Genomic DNA, 14503 nt, shown 5'->3' with positions numbered 1-14503 from the left:
AAGAGATAGCTTAGGGTAAAGCACTTGCCTCACAAGCATAAGAACCTAAGCTGGATCCCCAGTACCTACATAAAATGCTGCAAGTAGCACTGGTGTACACATGCAATGTTAACAGTGGGGAGGCAAAGACAGAAGGATCCTTGGGGATAGACCCGCTAGTCTAGCCTAATTAGTAAGCTCCCGGCCAATGAAACTTGTCTCTAAAAGAGGTGGACAGCCCCCAAGGTTGTCCTCTGGCTTAAAACACACACACACACACACACACACACACACACACACACTCCCTCCCCCCCCCTCCTTTGATAACAAGGCAGTGCCCTAGTTAAAGAACAGATTCTATCATTTAGTTAGAATTCTGATACAACTTTAATAAACACTGAATTTTGGAGGGGGGGGGGGGAAAGACAGAATTAGGGATGTGAATAACAGGTTTACTCGCATGCAGGAGCCCTGTGTTCACTCTCCAGCACTGCCCCTAGCCCCAGAGCAAAAAGAAAGCGGGGGGCCTAGTAAATCTATTTTTTAAAGCCATATGGGAAGGGAATAAAACTAACCAAACTTGCCGAGAGTGGTGACAAACACCTCTAATCCCAGCACTTCGGAGGCAGACATAGGAGGATCTGTGAGTTCAAGGCCCATGTGGGACTACAGAGTGAGCTCCAGGTCAGCCTGGCCTAGAGTGAAACCCTACCTCCAGGGATCTATGTACATATTTTTTTAAGTGTTTCAGGCCAAACATAATCATGAACCAGTACTTTTTCACGTGACTTGTGAAATGTGCTCATGATTTAATTGTTGAGGACAGGAGCCACATCTACCTTTCTAGCACTGCAACCTCAGTGCCAAATATGGAGTCTGGCACAGAAATGTCTTAAATACCTACTGAAGAGAGAACTTGCTTTAAGACTGAGCCATCTAGTGGTTTACATGAATAACAACCCTAATAAACACTGGAGGGCACACTAAACTCTGTCCCCAGACTATCTTAAATATTTATAGAGTACATCTTAAACACAAGGCAGTGAAACAGTTGGAATTCTCTATCAGTAACCATAAATACTGATATTTAACGCCTATGTAATGTTATACCCATGTTTTGCCGAGCCAGTAGTAGACCTTCCCTCATTTCTAGATTGATGCATGATAAATGTTAAGCTTGGATCACACATGACTGTTGATGGCTGGGCTGTATAAAATAATTATTTTTTCTCCCAGTGCTGGAGATTGAACTAAGGGCTTTTTCCATATGGCAGGCAAGTGCTGTAACACTATGACTGGGCAACATTCCCAGCTCTTTAAAGTATTTTATTTTGTTTTTTAGAGGTAAGGTGTCGCTCTATCCCAGGCTGTCCTGGAATTCACTATGTAGTCTCAGGGTAGCCTCAAAACTCATGGTGATCGTCTTACCTCTGCCTCCCCAGTGCTGGGATTAAAACTGTGTGCCACCACACCTGGCAGCATTTTTTTAATTAAGAAAAACATTTTTACAGTCTAGGTCTTTTACTTATGACACCTATTAAGCCATGAATTCAGAGGAACAGGCTCCAGCAGCTTGGGCTACTTTCCATTACTTCTCACATAGGCAAGTCTCTGGGCAGAGCAGGCGAGCTAGTGCTTCAGCTGCAGCCAGGCTCCTTTCCCTCTGGCTTCCCTTTTTTTTTTTTTTTTTTGCTGACCTTTGTTTTCCACCAGTTTCAGGAAGCTATCTCACCTTTTAGAGTGCTTAATTTGCTCCATGCACACATAAATTCTCTCAGCAAGAATACTGCCTTAAGTTAACTTGTTTCAATAATGCCGACAACAGCATCCTGAGTAACACTGTAGTCTTCCAGTTTTGACATGGTAACATTTATGGGGGGTGGGGAAGTAATCTTTTCTGGACAGTACCCATACCTTTCATGGATACAGTATAACCCTTAATATAAACTCGCATATATACACCAAGAAAAACCTTCTTTTCTAGAGGCCTAGAAAACATGCACCAGGTGGGTGTCTCTTCTCTTTCCCTCTGTGTTGGTCATTTTGGCAAATTACTGGAAGGTGAAGGTTCCAGCCAAAAGGTCCTTACCAATTTCTTTTGTCTATTTAGCAACTTTTTATTTTTTTTAAATATTTTATTTACTTATTTTGAGAGGTGGGCAGAGAAAGAGAGAATGGGCATGCCAGGACCTCCAGCCACTGCAAACAAACTCCAGATGCATGTCCCACCTTCTATATCGGGTTTATATGGGTACTGGGGAAAGCTCTAGACCTGGGTCCTTAGGCTTCACACAGGCAAGCACCTTAACAACTAAACCATTTCTCCCGCCCTTCTTGCCTTTTTTTTTTTTTAAGTTTAACTTCCTGAGCTGGAGAAACCTAAGGACTCAGGTTCTATTCCCCAGGACCCACATAAGCCAGATGTACAAGGTGGCACATGCATCTGGAGTTTATGCAGGAGGCCTGGTGTGCCTATTCTATCTGCTTCTCTCCCCCACTCCAGTAAATAAATAAAATCTTGTTAAAAAAAAAAAAAAAAACAACTTATTTTCTAAATTCTCAAACTTCTTTACACTCCAGTATATTTGAATTTACTACTAGTGCAGTGACCCACCAAGATTCTCTAAATTATGGGGTGGCATTAATAATAAATATGAATATTTGCATTAACTTTACCAATACCAGTGCACTCTGTCCTCTCCCATCTTTCTCTACAAACCTGGGATTGGAGACAGGGAGATCCATATAAAACTACTAGTAAAATTACTAGCAGCAACCTCATATCATACATGCACATTTACCTACAGGCTTCTTGGGACTATGAGACCTAGATTTTAAAAACAAGTCATTTTACTTTATTGAAAACCAACAATAACCTGATTTGAGGGGGCCTCTGTGGACTCGCTGCCACTGCTTCTTTCACAACACAGCTCCCGTATCACACACAGAGCCAGGCTTTCATCAAAGGAAAGGGATTTGTGGCGCTTTCTCTGTCGTTCACCAGTTAAGTCATCTGAGTTTTCCTCTAGAAATGTAAAGGAGAAATTACTGTACTTTGACTTAGAAATTAAAATCAGTAAATTATCAACTTCAAACATTAGCACTTTTGACTGGATCTCTTCAATAGAGTTGTATTTAAAAATGTTCAAATATCCTTTTAGAACTGTAGCTCTCCAAGTCACCACAAATTTAATCCACTTAGAGCTTTACCAAACCAAAAACTTAGAATTCTTCTGTTAAAATCAAAGTATCAAAATAAAATTTCATCCTTTTTTGAAATGTTTATTTAATTTATTTATTTGAGAGACATAGAGAAAAAAAGAGAATGGGTGCACCATGGCCTCTAGCCACTGCAAATGAACTCCAGACACATGCACCACCTTGTGCATCTGGCTACATGGGTACTGGGGAATCAAACCTGAGTCCTTAGGCTTCGCAGACAAAGGCCTTAACAGTTTAGCCATCTCTCCAGCCCTTATCCCTTTTTCTTAAAAGTACCAAAATTCTTTAATTTATGTAGAGTATGTTTGGGTTGTTTGTGTGGTGCTGGAGATTAAAGGGCCTCAACCATGCTAGGAAACTATTCTACCACTGAGCAACACTCCCAGCCCAGAAGGTATTCTTGATGCTTCTATTTCTTCAGTGCTCTGCTTTGTTTTGCACAGACAAGGTCTTAAAGGCAAGCTTGGAGTCTCGATCTTTAATCCCAGCAACTTGGAGGCTGAGGTAAAGAGGATTGCTACAGTTTGAGTCCAGTTTGAGCTTGAGTGCATTTTGTGGATTTTGGTTTTTTTTTTTTTGAGGCCAAGTCTCACTCTAGCCCAGGCTGATCTTTGAAGATAATCTTAATGATTCATCACAAAGTGAACTAATGGTGAATTGCACTGGGATATAGCTTACTACAAATTACTTTGCTCTTCATAAGAGGGCGTGCATCTTGGTTCAGTTGCGTTTCTCCTGTGGTTTAATGTATAGAACATTACTAAAGTAGTAACACACACAGACAGAGAGAGAGAGACAGACAGACAGACACTCTGCTACTGAGCTACATCCCCATTTTCAAAGTATTATACGCCGTGCATGATGGTGTATGCCTTTAATCCCAACACTTGGGTGGCAGAGATAGGATGATTGCCATGAGTTCAAGGCCACCCTGAGACTACAGTAAATCCAGGTCAGCCTGAGCTAGAGTGAGACCCTACCTTGGAAAACCAAAAAAGAGTTCATGGAGGGCTGGAGATGGCTTAGTTTGCCTGTGAAACTTAAGAACCCATATTCAACTATCCAGATCCCCATGTTAGCCAATGCATAGGCACACACAAGGTCGCACATGCCCACTAGGTGGTACAAGCATCTGGAGTTTGATTTCAGAGACTGAGGCCCTGGCGCCAGTTCTTTCTCCCTCTGTCTCTGTCTCTCTCTAAAACAGTACTAAAAGAGTGGGTACTGGGGAATGAGAGCTGGGTCCTTTGGCTTTGCTGGCAAGCACCTCAACAGCTAAGCCATGTCTCTAGCCCTGAAATTGGTTGTTTAAAATCACTTAATCTCATTTTAAATCTATTATCTTACTGAAAAAGTGAAATTTTAGTCAGATTTTCAGATCAAAAGAGTCCTACTTATACCAGATATTAAGCAAATTCTGGGATGGGGGTGAGGCAGAAACAGAAGTGAGCAGCAGAGCCAGCTGACAGTAATGGGGCTCACCAAGGCGCACCCATTTTCTCTCCCCCTCTCTGCCTCTTTTTCTCTCTCTCAGATAAATAAATAAAAATAAAGCCAGGAGTGGTGGTGCACAGTTTTAATCCCAGCACTTGGGAGGCAGAGGTAGGATCGTCATAAGTTCAAGGCTACCCTAAGAGTACATACTGAATTCCAGGCCAGCCTGGGCCAGAGTGAGACCCTACCTCGAATCCCCCCCAAAATAATAATAATAAAAATAAATAAATAAAGTTTAAAAAAAATATGGGCTGGAGAGATGGCTTAGCAGGTAAGGTGCTTGTCTGTGAAGCCTAAGCACCCAGGTTCAATTCCCTAGAACCCACATAACCAGATGCACAAGATGACACATGCATCTGGATTTTGTTTACAATGGCTAGAAAGAAGCCCTGGCATGCACGTTCTCATTCTTCTCTCTCTCTCTCTCTCTGCTTGCAAATAAATTTAAAAAAAAAAATCTATGCCAAAACAAAGTAATTTCTTTAAGTCTAAAAGTAGTCATTTCACTAGACAAAGAGCACCAAACAGCTATTTAATATAACTAATAAATGTGCATTTATACCTGTCTCACTAATTGTTCTCCTTCTAGATGAGGTAGAGGGTCTAGAAGCCAACTCTGAAGATGAAGGCGTCTCTTCTTGCAGTTCTTGCACAGGGTCCTAAGCATTGAAGAGAAAATATGAAAGTAAACATCACCAGGAAGCTACTACATTTTTCTTGTTTTATGTAACCATGACAATTTTCAAGCAGCATTATATTCAAATGAGAAGTCTTAAGGATTACCTTTAGATCACTCCCACCTTCAAGAGGACAACCATTCTCACTCATGGATGTTCCAGAGTTTGATGGCTCTACGAGAAAAAAAACAATCACAACTGAGTAAGAGTAACAATTCAGATACCAATCCAACAGAAGTCCTACAAATAAATTTAACCTTTCAACAAATATTAACTATGTAGTTCTTAAGTGCATGTCAACTAATCAAAACAAAAGAATTCAACTTTAGAAAGCAATTATGTAGTAAAATAAGCTTAATCTTGATAAAATTAAGTTTACTATACTATTTTATACCACATACTATAATTATATATTTATATATATATATACTAGCAGAGAAAACATAGTTTCATTTGGTAGACATGGGGAGAGGGGCTTTGAGGAACAGAGTCAGAAAAGATTCTGTAATGTAGCACATTAGAAACAGTATGACCAAAGGCATTCCAAGTCCAAGGAAATGCCATGTGAGAAAACATCCTGAAACAAATACCTCCTTTGCATGGAGCTAAAATTAACTCATTTTACTGGAATGAAAGCCAAACTGGATTGGGAAGGGCCATGTGTGCCAAACCAAACAGCACAGGTGTCAACAGGCAGTATGCATCACTGCTCTCTTCAGTTATTGCAGAATCTTCCCTATCAAAGGAGGCTATATTCCAAGAAATAAATTTTATTTCCTAGCTCACACAACAATTTTTCCCAGAAACCAATCATCTAAATAAGGAAAGGAACACATCATTCCAGTATGGGAAGAGTAAGACAGAGGCAGGGCCAGTACTACACACAATAACTAATACAAATAAAAAAGTCTTAAAAGAGCTTGAGGTGTAGGTCAGTACATAGAGTGACTGCCCAGCATACACGAAGCCTGAGTTCAATCCCCAGGACCCATGTCAACCAGATGCACAAGGGGACACACACACATGGAGTTCATCAGCAGTTGGAGGCCCTGGTATGCCCATTCTTTCTCTCTCAAATAAATAAACATTATTTTTTAAATAGGAAGGTAAATAGATTTGGGTGGGAGAATGAATTCAATTAAGTTACTCAAGTAGACAGGCATCTAGATGTATACACCTTGAACACCCAAATTCTACAACTGGAATATGCCCAAGATCATAATCAAACAATCTTCATTACCACCTTGGGAACACTTTTTCATCTTAATAGTGAAGTCATGTCTGAGCACCAACAATTTGAAATGTTATCTTAACAGTTTAACCTTTTTGTATAACAAGTAAAGTGTTTTGCTGATTTTAACATGTGGACAGGCTATATTATCCAGGACTTTTTTTTTTAATTTTATTTATTTATTTATTTGAGAGCGACAGACAGAGAGAAAGACAGATAGAGGGAGAGAGGGAGAATGGGCGCGCCAGGGCTTCCAGCCTCTGCAAACGAACTCCAGATGCATGCGCCCCCTTGTGCATCTGGCTAACGTGGGACCTGGGGAACCGAGCCTCGAACCGGGGTCCTTAGGCTTCACAGGCAAGCGCTTAACCGCTAAGCCCTCTCCAGCCCTTATCCAGGACTTCTGCTTTAGTGCATATAATGAAGTTACAGAACAAATCTAAAAGTTCTGGATGGAACAAGGTAGACAACATTGGTCCAGGATTTTAAAAATTGCTTTCACTGAACTGAAAATTAAAACTAGGAATAATGGAGCCAGAAAGATGGCTCAGAAGTTAAGGCACTTGCCTGCAAAGCTTAAGGACCCCAGCATAATTTCCCAGTACTCAGGTAGAGCAAGATACACACTATTGCTCATGTTTCTGGAGTTCGTTTACAGTGGCTAGAGGCCTTGGCACACCCATTCTCTACCTGCCTCTCTCATAAAATAAAGAAATAATGGCTGGAGAAATGTCTTAGTGGTTAAGGTGCTTACCTACAATGCCAAAGAACCCAAGTTTGATTCCCCAGGACCCATGTAAGCCACATACACAAGGGCAGGCATGCATCTGGAGTTTGTTTGCAGCAGCTGGAGGCCCTGGCACACCCATTCTCTCCCTGCCACCATTTCTCTCTCAAATAAAGAAAAATTTACAAATTAAAAATAAATTTTAGGGATGGAGAGATGGCTTAGCAGTTAAGCGCTTGCCTGTGAAGCCTAAGGACTCTGGTTCGAGGCTCAATTCCCCAGGACCCACATTAGCCAGATGCACAAGGGGGCACATGCGTCTGGAGTTCATTTTCAGTGGCTGGAGGCCCTGGCGTGCCCATTCTCTCTCACTTTCTCTCTCTGCCTCTTTCTCTGTCACTTTCAAATAAATAAATAAACATAAAACTAAATAAATAAATAAATAAATAAATTTTAAACTGGGAATAAAATTGACAAATGTGCTAGGCGTGGTGGCACATGCCTTTAATTGCAGCACTCAGGAGACAGGTACAAGAGGATTGCTGTGATTTTGAGGGGGCACCCAGAGAGTACGTAGTGAATTGAATTCCAGATCAGCCTGTACTAAAGTGAAACCCTACCTTGGCGGGGGGGGGGGGGGGGGGGGAAGACATGCGATCTATAGGTTAGTCTTTAATTCTAGTAATCTGCCAACATTTATATAAATGAACAAATACATCAGAGGTATTTCAGAAAATTTATTTAAATACTTTAACTGCACTTTGCCATCATTGGACTTCAAAAAGCACCTTAGCCAGTTCTTTATTTTTATTTAGCTATTTATGAGGGAGGGAGGAAGGGAGGCAGGGAATGAGCATGCCAAGCCTCTAGCCACTGCAAACAAACTCCAGACGCATGTGCCACCTTGTGCATCTGAATTATGTGGGTTCTGGGGAATTGAACCTGGGTCCTTAGGCTTTGCAGGCAAGCACTTTAACTGCCAAGGCATCTCTCCAGCTGAATGCAGTTCTTAATATAAGTCTAAGGATAAGTGCTATATGTGGTTTGTAGTGTTTTTGGCCAGCTCCTTCCAGTACTCAAAAGCAGTTAAGAGCCAGTTGTTGAGGAGCATGTCTTTAATCCCAGCACTACAGAGGCAGAGGTGGGAGGATCACTTTGAGTTCAAGGCCAGCCTGGGACTACAAAGAGTCAACCTGCACTAGAGACCCTACCTCAAAAGAAAAGAAATGTAGTTATAGTGGCAACTATCTACAACCCTAGTACTCATGAGGCTCAGGCAAGAGTATCACTATTTCAGGGTTGGAGGGATGGCTTAGCGGTTAAGGCACTTGCCTACAAAGCCAAAGGATCCCAGTTCAACCCTCCAGGACCCACATAAGCCAGGTGTGGAGGGGGGCATGCATCTGGAATTCCTTTACAGTGGTTGGAGGCCCTGGCGCTCGCTCGCTCGCTCACTCTCGCTCTCTTCCCCCTCCCCCTGCTTCTTTCTCCCTCTCAAATAATTTAATTAAATGTTTTTTTTTTTTTTAAAGAGTATCACTATTTCTAAAACTGTCAGGACTGTATAGTGATGCTTCAAAAAATTTAAAAGGGGGGCTGGAGAGATGGCTTAGTAAAGGCACTTGCCTGCAAAGCCAAAGGACCTCAGTTTGATTCCCCAGGACCCACATAAGCCAGATGCACAAAGTAACGCTTGTCTGGAGCTCGTTTGCAATGGCTAGAGGCCCTGGCATACATATTCTCTCTTTGCTTCTTTCTTTCTCAAATAAATAAATAAAATATTTTTTTTAATTGAAAAGATTTAGTTCAGCATAGAGGCACATGCCTTTAATTACAGCACTCAGGAGACAAAAGTAGGAGAATCTCCATTATACTCCGTGAGTCTCCCTGAGACTACATAGTAAATTCCAGGTCAGCTTGGACTAGAGCAAGACTCCACCTTGAAAAGCCAAAATAAACAAATAAAAGGCACATTTATACCTCTTTCCAAATTAATGTTTATAATGTGAACATGATAGTATTTATACCATAGAAATCAGCAAGTACTACAAATCAGGGTTTTCTCCATGTTTAGAGGGAAGATGGAAATGCTTATTAAACACTTATGAGAACACTAGTGTACATATGCTTTATAGAATGAATACCCAGTACATCTGTTACATTCTCAAAGCGTTGCAACCCAAAAATAATGAGCTAAGAACTGCAAACAGAAAATTAAAATGCCACCTACCTAAATACTGGAAGGACAGAAAGGAGGAAACGAAAAGAGGACAAGGAGAGATGAAGTTTCATCCTTGCAAATGGTCCTACTTAGGTAACTAGATTTTATATTACTTGGGAAATAATGTAATTATATGTAATAATGTATTATTTTCCAAAGGGCTTCTCAAAAATTTTGATCACACTCCTATCAAACAGGGTTTGCAATTATCTACCTTTCAAAATAAATCCTGCTAACCCAAGGTTTCAACATAGTTGACATATTTGACAAAATGACATAACTGGGCATTTTTATATTACAACTTTCATATTACAATTTTAGCTCATACATACTTCTACCTACTAAGATTTGCACTTGTTATAATTATTAATAAAATAACTTACAGAGAATCACAAGATTAAAGGTATAGCTAAATGGCAGAGCACTTGCCTAGTATGGCTGAGGCCATGGGTTCAATGGCCAACATTGCTAGCTGGATGGATAGATGGATGTTAGGTGGGCTATAGTCTAAGCTACTGGGAAGGTTGAACCAAGAGGATTGTGAGTTCCAGATCAAGCTAGATAACTTAGGAAACCCTGCCTTAAAAGTGATAATAGGGGGGAGGGAGGGAATTAACATGGGATTTTTTTTATAATCATGGAAAATGCTAATAAAAATTTAAAAAATCAAAATAAAAAATAAATTTAAAAAGTGATAATAAAGAGAATTACAATTACAAAATACATTCATATAATAATGCCTTTAATAATGTTTTATTTTACTTTTGTATTTGGGGGGCTTAGGGCTTAACTTGGGGTTTCATGTAAGCTAGCCAAACACTCCACTACTGAGTACACCTCCAGTCATTAAAATATTTTCACTAGGGCTGGAGGGATGGCTTAGCAGTTAAGGCGTTTGCCTGCAAAGCCAAAGGACCCAGGTTAAATCCCCCAGGACCCACATAAGCCAGATACACAAGGGGGCGCATGCACCTGGAGTTCATTTGCAGTGGCTGGAGGCCCTGGCACACCCATTCTCTCTCTCTCTTCCCCCTTCTCTGTCAAATAAATAAATATATATTTAAAATTTTTTCATAGTATGTTTAGAGTATTCAAAATTAACTTACCTTGCTGATTTACTACTATCAAGTTTTTGTAGATCATTGTGTATATTTTCCTTGAAAGAAAAAAAAAATCAAGATACGTGGTTTTTTTAAGCACGCTCAGTACCAAATATGACACAATAATATTTTTTTAAGTCACTACATTCAAAGTCTATCACTTGCGAGCTGCTAGGCCCCAAAACACACCACAATAATTAGAAACACAGAAGCTTCCATACAGCTACTTTTAACCTTCACAAGTGTTCCTCTAGCTCAAAGATTCACATTTCCACTTCCTGACATGGACTTAAATCAAAAGATCCTAAGAAATGGTGTAGTGGCTCACATCTATAATCCCAGCACTTTGGAGACTGATATAGGACGTTCACCATGAGTTCCAGGTCAGCCAGGGCTCACAATTCTGCCTGGACTACAGTGAGACCTCACCGCAAAACCATCCCCTGAAAAAAACGTGGGGCGGGGGGGGGGGACAAGGTAAGGACTGGAGATATAGCAGTTGGTGAAGTGCTTGTCTAACATGTACAAAGCTCTGAGTTCATTCCTTATCACCTCATAAAAACCAGGCATGGCAGCCAGGCCTAATGAGCCAACAGATGCAATTAGTGGCATGTCTGTCATGGTGGAAACCAACTGGACTCTAACTGGACTGGAAGCCCGCTCCACGGGAGGGAATACAACCCTGATACTGAAAACCTAAAACAGGGTAGTCATGAGCCCTAGGGGTGTAACGTCTGCTGCTGTCTGGCTAAATGTATGCACTTCTCTTAATGTTAATAACCATATATTAATGCTACTCTCGCTTTTGGTAAAGAAGCTTCTCTTTTCAGATGGCAGTGACCTTAGGATGACTCAAAAGGCATCATGGGTCTGGGAAGAAGTGACGAAAGTGCTCAGCACTGCAGTATCTCTATCACACCTTCCAAGGCTCAGGGTCCATTGCAGAAGTGGTGGTGGAAAGAATGTAAGAGCTCTCTCTCTCTCTCTCTCCCTTTCTCTGTCTGTCACTCCCAAATAAATAAATAAAACTGATTTTTAAAAAGGGGGGGGTGCTGGAGAGATGGCTTAACAGTTAAGTACTTGCCTGTGAAGCCTAAGGACCCCAGTTCAAGGCTAGATTCCCCAGGACCCACATTAGCCAGACGCACAAGGGGGCGCACACATCTGGAGTTCGTTTGCAGTGGCTGGAGGTCCTGGCGCGCCCATTCATTCCCTTCTTCCCTCCCTCCTCCCCTTCTCTCTCTGTCTGTCACTCTCAAATAAATAAATAAAAATGATTTTTAAAAGAATGTAAGAGAGCTAAAAGAAGGGTAGGAGTCCTTACAACATGCTCCTCCAGACACAAAATGGCCTGAATATCCATGACCTCACAGTGCCTGACACTACCTACACAAGACCATCATAAGAGGAGGAAAAGATCATGACATCAAAATAGAGACTGATTGAGAAGAGGAGGGGATATGATGGAAAAATGGAGTTTCAAAGAGGAAAGTAGGGGAAAAGAGGGATATTGTTTACAATCATGGAAGTTGTTAATAAAAAAATAAACATAAAAAAATAAAAATTAGCCAGACATGGTGGCACACACCTTTAGTCCCAGCACTCGCAAGGCAGAGGTAGGAGGATCACTGTGAACTGGAAGCCACCCTGAGAGTACATAGTGAATTCCAGATCAGCCAGAACTAGAGTGGAACCCTACCTTGAAAAACCAAAACAAATAAATAAAATATCTAAAAAAAACTGGGCATGTAGTAAACTCCTGTAATCCCAGTACTTAGTAAGTGGCAAAACAAAACTACAAATAAAATTTTAAAACAAGTATCAATACCTTTCTTTTATTTTTCAAGATAGGGTCTTGCTCTAGCCCAGGCTGACCTGGAAGGCATTCTATAGTCCTCTAGCCTTGACCTCACAGCAATCCTACCTCTGCCTCCTGAGTGCTGGGATTAATAGGGTACAACACCATGCCCAGCCCTCAATACCATTTTCAAAAATAGTTTTTAAGAGGGCTGGAGAGATGGCTTAGCGGTTAAGCACTTGCCTGTGAAGCCTAAGGACCCCGGTTCAAGGCTCGGTTCCCCAGGTCCCACGTTAGCCAGATGCACAAGGGGGCGCACGCGTCTAGAGTTCGTTTGCAGTGGCTGGAAGCCCTGGGCCCATTCTATCTCTCGCCCTCTACCTGTCTTTCTCTCTGTGTCTGTCGCTCTCAAATAAATAAATAAAAAATGAACAAAAAAAAATTTAAAAAAAAATAGTTTTTAAGAGAGTGGAAGGAAAAGAGACAGTGTGGGGGGGGGGGTGTTTGTGTGTGTATGGGTGCACCCAGATGCTCTTGCAGCTGCACAGAAACTTGACACATGTGCCACTTTATACATCTGGCTTTACCTGGGTACCAAGGAATTGAATCCAGCTGGCAGGCTATGCAAGCAAGCGCCTTTAACCACTGAGCAACCTCCCCAGCCCTATATTATGTTTACAATGAAGTTGTTTTAGTTATATAAATATCCCAATTACCATCTTTTTCACTAATAGATGATTTTTTTTTGGTAGTGCTAGGAATCCAACTTAGGGCCTCATGCATGCTAGGCAAGGATAGTACCACTGAGATGGTATTATTGAGCATTAAATACTATTAGAATCTAGTTAACTGTTTCAGGTTGAAAATATCCATCCCACTTAGATAAATTACCTTCAACATAGAATGTATAGGATAAGAAAATTCCAAATATAGGGTTGGAGAGATGGCTTAGCGGTTAAGCGCTTGCCTGTGAAGCCTAAGGACCCCGGTTCGAGGCTCGGTTCCCCAGGTCCCACATTAGCCAGATGCACAAGGGGGCGCACGCATCTGGAGTTCGTTTGCAGAGGCTGGAAGCCCTGGCGCGCCCATTCTCTCTCTCTCCCTCTATCTATCTTTCTCTCTGTGTCTGTTGCTCTCAAATAAATAAATAAAAAATTTAAAGAAAAAAGAAATTCCAAATATAAAAATAACTAAGAAAAAAGTATTCAGATATCTATAGAATTAGTTCTAGAAATGTTATCTGGATTAAATTCACTGATTACCTACCATAATAGCATGTGACAAACAATTCCAAAAGGAAGGCCCCTAAAGGTTGTACCACATGATGGTGGTATAAAAACTGTCTTTGCAAGTGATTAAAATAATAATTTATAGTAATTGTGCTAATATAATATGCTTTCATGGACCAAGAACCATGCTTTTACAATGTCTCTTCATAATTATAACCTCTGTAACAAGCAGTCACATTATTTTATAACTAAGGAAACTAAAGAAGAGAGAAGCTAAAACAATTTACCTCTATGCACAACTAATAGATGACTGGGCTACTCTCAAGTCCACGTTTTTAAGACTCCATAACTCAGGTTCTTTAAACATTATGCTAGAGCTAAGAAACTAAAATTCAAGACTTACGGAGTAGTGTATTAAGAGAGCCCTTGCATGTGGGAGGTCCCAATTCACTATCCTACATCATCAAAAAAAAAAAAAGAAAGAAAAAAGAAACAAACAAAATGTTGTCTTTACAGTTAATAATTTATCTCTAACAAAATGAGTGAGGGTGAGCTGCAATGTTTGCCCAGCTGGCGTTTTACAAAGGACTTGCTGTTCACAGAAGAATTTACCTGTGCTCTTTCACAGAGAAGCTTGGCACTCCAAACAAATCTCCAAGAAGATCATTTGAACAATAAACAATATGTTGCTGCTTCTCATCATATAATCTTTTAGTCATAATATACTGGCCAAGATAAAATATAACCTGAAATAAAAACATTGTTCCTGAGCATTAAAAGAAACTAAATGTTATTTTAAATATAATCAGCAATATTTATCTGAAC

The 14503-nt window shown here is 40.6% G+C and overlaps 1 protein-coding gene across 5 annotated transcripts in view; it reads right to left on the bottom strand.

Moving 5' to 3' along the window:
• The window catches only part of Mdm2 (MDM2 proto-oncogene), a 34597-nt gene that overhangs the window by 10124 nt on the left and 9970 nt on the right, over positions 1 to 14503 (bottom strand). For all 5 annotated transcript variants that reach the window (XM_045153062.1, XM_045153065.1, XM_045153061.1 and 2 more), the window contains 5 exons: positions 14291 to 14424; positions 10658 to 10707; positions 5479 to 5546; positions 5258 to 5354; positions 2856 to 3004 (listed from right to left, as the gene is read on the bottom strand). In XM_045153062.1, the coding sequence (XP_045008997.1) occupies positions 2856 to 3004; positions 5258 to 5354; positions 5479 to 5546; positions 10658 to 10707; positions 14291 to 14424 (498 nt within the window). The remainder of the gene's footprint in view (positions 1 to 2855; positions 3005 to 5257; positions 5355 to 5478; positions 5547 to 10657; positions 10708 to 14290; positions 14425 to 14503) is intronic.

This window comes from Jaculus jaculus, chromosome 6, assembly GCF_020740685.1.
Source record: "Jaculus jaculus isolate mJacJac1 chromosome 6, mJacJac1.mat.Y.cur, whole genome shotgun sequence".
NCBI lineage: Eukaryota > Metazoa > Chordata > Mammalia > Rodentia > Dipodidae > Jaculus > Jaculus jaculus.
This window is presented reverse-complemented; position numbering and strand designations above follow the sequence as displayed.